Here is an 8,485-nt window from a genome sequence, read left to right as displayed (position 1 = left end):
TTTTTTTTTTTTTTTTTTTTTTTTTTTTTTTTTTTTTTTTTTTTTTTTTTTTTTTTTTTTTTTTTTTTTTTTTTTTAATGAGAATACTTAAACTAAGAAATTGAAATGAGCCTCCCATACGGGCATCAAAATTTCTAAACATTCTCCTATTTCTGTCCAGCTAAAAACTCCCTAAAGTAATGGGAAAGACCAGCTTACCCAATTATCATGACCTCATCCTTGTCCTTGTTGTCATCACTGGCAATGCTACTGTTATTACTAATGACGTTGTTTCTTTCTCCTCCATCCTTCATTTTGTCCTATGTTGCAATTTTTATTAGGAAGTCTCCAAATATCTCTCTCATTCGTGCATTTTTCCTTTTCCTTCCACCATGCTCATCATATTCTTATATTTGAGTTCTACACATCCTTTTCTTTTTCGTGATTTTTTCTTTAAAATTACAAATAACTTACTATATCTAATTTGTTCATGCAGCAAACAAGGAGGATCTCATTCCCCCTCTTCCAATTCTCACACGATACACGAAGGAATCTGGAATAAAAGCTTTTGTGAAGAAGGAAATATTTGACTCCAAGATGACTGATGAAAGGAGATCCAGTGAAATTAATGTGTTGACTACACCAACACTATGCGTTCAGTTGAATACATTATATGTGAGTTTCAGTTGCTATTATTGTCAACCTTACTTCGTATAAAAAATATCTAGTTCTTTTTCTTTATATTTGTTTCAATTTTATGCTGTATCTTTTTGCAATGATTATTTGATGGTTATAGCCTAAGATGATGACAATTGATTCTGGCTTCCAGACTTAAGTTCGCCGAGTAGAACTTTTTACATGTGGTCCTATGTTTCAACTTTATCTCATGAGATTTGATTTCATTTTATTTTTCAGCCTGCGTTATTACCTGTAAATCTTTCTAAGCTTCCTTGTGCCTTTTGCTAATTTTCAGCTTGCTACCCAAAATTGAAACTCTAAGCTAATTAACAAGGATTATCCTGGAAAAAGCTGAGTTCCTTTCTACTGCTAGGGGGAAGGGTAGGCTCATGGTCTTCTACCATTGTGGCATTTGTATCTTTGGAATGAGGTCTGCCTTTATTTATCCAATTCAAGGAAGAGAGAGGAGAAACTATTTTCCAGAAGGGTTGAAGGAGAGTCCCAAGTTAGAATTCAGGTCAATTGGTTGATCGGCCCATCAATTTTTCAAAGGAGAGAAAGCAGGCTTGGGGTGTGAACAAGTAGAGGAGCAGAGAAGAGGTCTTGCTTTCATCAAGGTGGAAGGTGGTCGGTGGTTTACTAGTGCCGAAAAAAAATGGATTTTTTTTATAACTTTGGACTTGGGCTCAAGCTCAGCAATGGAGGTTTGGGGAGGGTTGGAAGTGCGTCAGGCTTTGATGAAGAATGAACACGCGAAGTATGGTAAGTGCTGAAGGATGTGAAGAGCCGTGTAAGATGTTTGAAATGGAGCAGCTTGAGAGGGAAAGAAATTGATTTAGGCCCCAGGTTTTCCCCAAGAGGAGTAAAATTCATGGAGGGTGGTGGCCCACTAGCTTCAACTGGTCTTTTCCCTTTTTCGCTTAAACTTTCATTTGGACTTCAAACCTCTCTAATCTTTCAAGTGTCTGCTAGTCATGTGGTTAGTTGCTTTGATGTGGTCGCGACCATTTAAATTGTTAGTTGGTGCTTATTGCTATTTTCTTCTTTTTGGTATTGTAGTCAAGTCAGTTTTCCCTGAGGTAAAGTTATTTGTAATCAGCTTGAGTTTTAATAAATTCTGCAAGATTCCCTCAGGAATCTTCGTTGTCTTCCTCTTCCACTTCATGGGTACCCTTCAAATGTGGACTTAGCCATGCTGGCTCTCAAACCTAAAGTTTTTAAACTCTTGTGAACTGATTTGGTTCTATGATTCAGTAGTTCTATTAGGATAATCTCATAATTTCTCGTTGGTGAAAGGATCTGTCTACCTTCAAATACAGTCATTGTTAAGTTCCTGGAGGAAAAAGAAAACGAGGAGACAGCAGCTTCTTGACTTAGGTTTAGGATTTATGGATCAGAAATGTTCGATACTGTGAAAAAATTGAATGGGTGATTGATATTTTGTACTCATTCTGAAATGACTTAAAACATCGATTTACTAGCAGAGAATTTGCCAACCGTTTAAGGAAACTACTTTCAGGCCTAAATGTTTATTGAAGTAATCTCTTATTGGAGGGAAGAACCCCTCCAGAAATAATAGAATATAAGGATATGATTTCAGTTTTCAATCTTCAACCCTTTTCCCGGGTTCCCTTTGTTTTTAACGAAGAAGAAACAAGTAAATTGACTGCTATTCAAGGGTTTATGTTATATTAATACATATCAATTGTTATAATGCTTGTTTAGTTCTATTATTTTGTTGCATTTAAATCAAAGAAACGATTAGCTCTAGGCTCCTGGTTTTTTATCATTCATTTCCAAGTGATGAAGTTATAATGATGATATTGTTGTGACTATTCACAGTATGCAATTAGCCAGCTGAACAAGTTGGAGGACAGCATATGGGATCGTTGGGCAAGCAAAAAAAATCGTACGGACACATACCTTTATTTATTTATATTTTTTTTGTTTTAACTTTTAAATATGTGTGTGTGTGTGTGTGTGTGTATGTGCTCTTGTACGTTTAACTCTGTTCTACTGAACGTTGGGTTATTTTTTCTTTAGGATGGTAGAATTGCTATTAATAGAAAATGATTTAGTTATAGGAGGATGGGGATTCCTTTCAAGTAGTAAAACTAATTGAAAAAAATCCTGATGCTATGTATCGGAAATGTTTTAAATTGCAAGCCCAAAAATGAGGCTGAAACTATATTCCTTAGAGTGGACAAGTAAGATCTTCATCTTTGTCTTAATATTTGCCTAGTTATTTAAACGAAGCTGCAAACTGCACATTTTCAAATTGAATGCCCATTTCGTAGTCTACAACCAAACAATTTCTAAACTGGCACAGTAGATGTTCTGCAAACAGAAAACCATCCAATTTTTTTAAAAAAAAACTGAATCAAGACATTGAACATATGGACAACGAAAAAGTAAAGAATGAGCCAATGCCATAATCCCTGTACGTTGAGTGCAGCCGTTCTGTTGAATTTTAATATCTCGGGAATTAACCCTCAAAAGAGTCTATTATAAGCATCATAAGACATGATGATCGGAAGGAAGCACCCTTATGCTTATCGAAATAATGGCATGTAACGATAGGCTTGGAAGAGTTGCTACATATTAATAACATAACTCTTGCTCTACTCACACTAATCTTCTTATATCAACTCTCTATTACTACTTTTTAAAAGAGACTCCATGTGCAAATCAAACTCTTCTGCATCATGAGATGATGAATAGCTTCTCTCAAGAATTAATATTTGATGCAAATCTTGTTTCATCTCTATAGTTTAATTTCCTAAAAGAAGAAACAAATTCACGAATGAGGAAAATGTTGTAGAAATTATGTGAAGTAAATCTGGAAGTAATATAGAGACCACTGTGGTCAATGTATTAACAAAATAGTTTTTTGTAACCCATTACCGAAGGAAATTTTTATGATGAAAAAGATAAATGGAAGTTCCCATTTATAACTTCAGGATCCACTTGTTTGGTTCCCTACGTATTTCTAAAAATTGAAATGTATAGTTTCAATTGGGGAATATGTATGCATTCTAACTTTGCTGTGTATTTCATTAATATCAGAGTCACTTATGAATCTCATGATGTTTATAAACTTAGGAATTTTATTCTCTACAGAACTACATTATATAATAAACCTGCCTTATCATACCATAATAATATGTGAATGTTGATTTTCCTGGGTAGAAAAATCCATGGATGAAGAGTCAAAAAGCGGTACCAAGAAAAAGGAATCCTTTGATGGAAGCCGAAAGGATATAAATACTGCTACAGACCGCATTTGTGAGTTTACTGGTAAGATTTGTAGGAATTTATTGCTGTCAATTTTCACGAACTCATATCTCCGGAAAACTCAAAAGTTCACTATTTTCAGGAACAAAAATTGTCTTCTGGGATCTGAGGGAGCCATTCATTGATGGTCTCTATAAACCTAGTGTTTTCCATTCTAGGTTGGAAGCCCTAATTGAACCCCTTGACACGGTAGGTGTTTCCTTGCTATCTTCACGTATATTGATAGTTTTGTCACTAATGTATACTTTACCTTGTATTCTGTAAAAAGTTTGTAGTTTTGATATAATTATGAGTTTTCCCCTTCGTTTCGATGTCCGTGTGATGTTTTAGATGGAGATTACATTGGTACTCCAGATTCTTTATTTTTTACTATTATTATTATTTTATGGGAAACAATGTACTCCAGCTTGGTAGTTTTCACTTTGTGGTCAATTGTGCAGGAACTAAGTAAACTCTGTGATATTATTGTTGAGCCACTCAGAGATCGCATTGTGACCAGCCTCCTTCAAGCATCACTGGTCAATTTCTTCACCCTTGGTCTATGGAAACATATATTTTACTCTCTCTGTCTGAACTTTCAGTCTTCGCCACTTTATTTAATCTGGATTATCATTTATTTTCTTGTTTCTATCACTGTGTTTAAATTTTCAGGATGGTCTTCTTCGAGTGATACTGGATGGAGGGCCGTCACGCCTTTTTAGCACCAGTGATGCAAAGCTATTAGAAGAAGATTTAGAGGTCTTGAAGGTATTTACGATTCTTTCATTTCAGGGCTAATAAATGTTCATTGTTGGGATATTGGAATTTCAAAATGTTTGAAATTCTCGGGATCAAGAAACCTCGTGAATATGTTGAGATGCCTTTGTTTGTTCATAATGATTTCTATAGAGAAGACTGATCCCTTATCGATTGTTAGGAATTTTTCATTTCTGGAGGAGATGGTCTTCCGCGAGGGGTGGTTGAAAATCTGGTAGCACATGTACGGGATGTCATAAAGTTGCATGGTTATGAGGTTAGTTTCTTTCTCTGTTTTGCATTTGTAGTTGATGGTTCCTGGAAAATCCGTAGCCTTACATCCAAAAATGCTGAAAATGCTTCGTACTTTTCAGTTTTTTCTGATTTTTTTTCCTCTGTTCTTAACTTCTTGATATGTCGAGGAGCTGGATTGATAGGCAAAAAATGGCCTCTAAATCACCTCTGTTTTTAGTAAACCCATATGCTGTAGGACGTGTAAACACACAGTAAACCCATAGAATTAAGAGTACGCTCCTGATGTAAATTCGAAAGGTCTCTAGTTCCCATGAATTGTTTCAATTCAACTTGTTACTATTTTACTTCTTAAAAACGCTTTTAAATCCCAGAAAATTTCATTGTTTTTTTTCCTGGAGAATGAAGTTTATTATGTCTAATTCAAGCTCACCGTTAGCAGATATTGTCTTTTTTGGGTTTTCCCTTTCAGGCTTTCCCTCAAAATTTATAAAACGCGTCTTCCAGGGTGAGGTTTCCACACCTTTGTAAAAAATGTTTCATTCTCCTCCCCAACCTTTGTGGGATCTCACAATTCACACATTGGTTGGAGAGAGGAATGAAACATTTTTTATAACGGTGTAGAAACCTTTCCCTAGCAGATGCGTTTTAAAACTTTGAGTGGAAGTCCAAAAGAGAGAGCTTAAAGAGGACAATATCTGCTCGCGGTAGACTTGGGCGGTTACATAGTAACACAAATGTTATGAGAGTTTTGGATCTTGAACTTCATAAAAAAGAATAGGAATAGATGTCTCGAAATGTCGAGCTAAACTCAGCTACTATTTCCAATACTCATATACATAAGCGCTTAGGTTTTTTACTTGAACACATTCTTATATCTCAGCAAACTTAACGAAAAATTAGGCACTTTTTAGCCACCTCTTTGCACAATGTTTCTGATATGAATGCCACTCTAAAAACTGCATAAGCGCAATGGAATCCTTTTTGTTTTGCAGACCAGAGAACTGATTGAGGATTTGAGATCTGCTAGTGGAGGAAACATGCACAGCAGCAGATACAAGCCAGGGGCAGATTCCAAAACTTTGTTGAGAATACTGTGTCATAGGAGTGATTCAGAAGCCTCCCAATTTCTCAAGAAACAGTACAAGATTCCCAAATCTTCAGTGTAAATTATTACCTTGCCCTGTTTAAATGATGTTAATGATGTTTAGGCTGCTTAATTGACAGTTTGACAAGAATGTTACGTTTTTCTTTTCTTAGAAGGATTTATCTCATCTTTTAATTCAATTTTTCGATAACATACGTGTTGTAATAGTCTATATTGTTACTTATATTTATTTTGATCTATTTTGTTTCAGATCTTGTTTGTTACTGTCAATGGGTTTTTTTAAGAGCTATGATTACATCTTCGCCTAAGCTACCCTTAATCATGTAATTATGGTCTAATTTAATACTTCAAGAGAAAGAAACTGTTGTTTAAAAATAAAAGAGGGTTGTGATGCTGATTTTTATAGCCTTGTTGCCCATTAATCTTGGTTATAGTTTTTCTTGCGACGGTTTGACAATTTGAGACGAGGTGGTACTCGTGATATTTTAGCTCTAGACGCCTTTTATTTGGTAGTTTTCTAGACATTAAATATTATTGGATGGGTTACTTTTTATTGGCACCGAAAAAACATCACATTATAGCAGGGTAACGCTTCACAGTTTAATGAACCTTTCACTTTGATGGAATGGTTAAGAGATTATCTATAGTTAATCTCTTCCCAACTTATTAATGGATGGTATATCAATTTAGGCGGGGACGTTCTTATTTGCTTCTCAGTGTTACTCTTGTGGGTTTGGTTCTTGAATCAGTAATAACTAAACCATAGGAGTATTATATTTCTGTATGAGAATTTTGACCGCTACATTTTCGTTAGAGATCTTTTTGAATTTACGAACTCAACATAATCATTTTTGAAACTTTAAAGACTCGATAAAAAAAAAAATTTAATTTCAAGGATGAAAACCACATAAATTTTAAAATATAGAGACGGGACTATATGTATTTATATATATATATATATATTTTATATATTTTATATATATTTTTTTTTTATCAAAAAGAAAAAGAAAAAAAAGAATAATAATAATAAATTTGACTTGCCGGGTAATTTTTCGCACGAAACGGGAATTTGACAGTGAAGCCCAAATTCATTGTTTTAAACCCACGAAGTGTGCAGAACCAAAACTGAGTATCTGAAGTTCAGAGAGCTTGAGAGTGACAACTATGGCGTCGGTAGGAGGAGCCGCAGGTGGAGGTGTAGAGTGGCATGTCAGGCCTCCTAACCCTAAGAATCCAATAGTTTTCTTCGACGTCACCATTGGCACTATTCCCGCTGGTCGTATCAAGATGGAGCTCTTCGCCGATATTGCTCCAAAAACCGCCGAGAATTTTCGGTATCCACACTGCTTTCTTCTGCTTGTTCTTCTTTTATTCTTTAATGATCTTCGATTGCTGCGAAGCGATGTGAATTATTTACTAGTCGTAAGGTTTTTTGTTGAAGTTTTAGCTTTGTTATGGAGTATAAGTTTGCGTTAGCAGGAAGCCGGAGGTCTACTCTGCTCCGTTGCTCTATTAAAATCCACGGATAGCTCCATCGATTTTTTTTTTTTTAAATGAAAGAAAACTGATTTTCCTCGAGAAAAAAAATTGAAGAATGCAAGGAAATACAAATCAAGAGTTCACAAAAAAGTGAAGAAGAAGGGAAGCATACCAAAGATTCATCGAGTTTAGGATGGGTGGAAATGTCATATTTCTTTGTTAAATTGAATCCACGTTTGCTAAATACGACCTGACGAACGGAAGCACCTTAGAAAGAAGAGTACAAGTACCTTGAACTCTCGTGGAGTTCAACTTCTTTCTTCTCTTACCTCTATTGATATGTAACAATATTGCGTATAATCATATAGCTATATGTATTTGTAACTATTTATGTCTTCCCCGAGACATTGCTTTCTCTTCTGTGTATTCAGTTTGTTTATTTACCGTTACTTTTCTCATCTCTTTCAGTCTCCTAATTTCAATTACTTTGTATCTGACAGGCAGTTCTGCACCGGAGAATACAGGCAAGTAGAACTCTAAAACCAGAATTTTACAAGTATTTCTCTATTCGACCTAAAATAGGATTTGTATATAGTTTAAGTGTGAGGAAGTCATTTGAAATGCGTAGTCTTTTTAATATAATCTTGATAGGAAAAATCATGCTAGTGGTAGAACTTCTAGCGATCTTTTCTACTCATCTTCTAATGATTGTAGCTATTTTAGAATTCTGTTAGTTCTATCTGCGTCAGCTTAGAGTTTAAAATGGTTTTGTTAGCTAGTGTGAAATCTCAGCTACAGATTTCTGAAGAATCTATGGACTAAGAAATTCTAGTTTCATTCTTAAATTTGGGAAATTTATGAGTTTTTTCCCCATTAAGGAACAATCGAACTTGTCACGTGTAAATGTAGATAACATGCAAGAAGGCTATGATCCATTTCTTTTCCAAAAAAAAAAAAAAA

General features: G+C 34.9%; 2 protein-coding genes and 1 long non-coding RNA gene across 6 annotated transcripts in view; 2 read left to right on the top strand and 1 right to left on the bottom strand.

Annotated features, from left to right (window-relative positions):
* Positions 1–6,306, top strand: part of LOC111466644 — a 24,831-nt gene extending 18,525 nt beyond the window's left edge. For all 4 annotated transcript variants that reach the window (XM_023111374.1, XM_023111375.1, XM_023111376.1 and 1 more), the window contains 8 exons: positions 476–654; positions 2,500–2,566; positions 3,847–3,954; positions 4,034–4,140; positions 4,392–4,469; positions 4,603–4,698; positions 4,868–4,963; positions 5,934–6,306. In XM_023111374.1, the coding sequence (XP_022967142.1) occupies positions 476–654; positions 2,500–2,566; positions 3,847–3,954; positions 4,034–4,140; positions 4,392–4,469; positions 4,603–4,698; positions 4,868–4,963; positions 5,934–6,107 (905 nt within the window). In that variant the 3' untranslated portion in view covers positions 6,108–6,306. The remainder of the gene's footprint in view (positions 1–475; positions 655–2,499; positions 2,567–3,846; positions 3,955–4,033; positions 4,141–4,391; positions 4,470–4,602; positions 4,699–4,867; positions 4,964–5,933) is intronic.
* Positions 1–8,485, bottom strand: part of LOC111466647 — an 11,945-nt gene that overhangs the window by 983 nt on the left and 2,477 nt on the right. The gene's annotated exons all lie outside the window — the stretch shown is intronic.
* The window catches only part of LOC111466646 (peptidyl-prolyl cis-trans isomerase CYP22), a 5,553-nt gene continuing 4,220 nt past the window's right edge, over positions 7,153–8,485 (top strand). The window contains exons 1-2 of the mRNA XM_023111387.1: positions 7,153–7,380; positions 8,026–8,049. Coding sequence (XP_022967155.1) covers positions 7,211–7,380; positions 8,026–8,049 — 194 coding nt within the window. The 5' untranslated portion in view covers positions 7,153–7,210. The remainder of the gene's footprint in view (positions 7,381–8,025; positions 8,050–8,485) is intronic.

The sequence above is a fragment of the Cucurbita maxima genome, unplaced genomic scaffold, assembly GCF_002738345.1.
Source record: "Cucurbita maxima cultivar Rimu unplaced genomic scaffold, Cmax_1.0 Cma_Scf00031, whole genome shotgun sequence".
Lineage (NCBI taxonomy): Eukaryota > Viridiplantae > Streptophyta > Magnoliopsida > Cucurbitales > Cucurbitaceae > Cucurbita > Cucurbita maxima.
The sequence above is the reverse complement of the archived record's forward strand: the minus strand, read 5'-3'. Positions and strand labels throughout refer to the sequence as shown.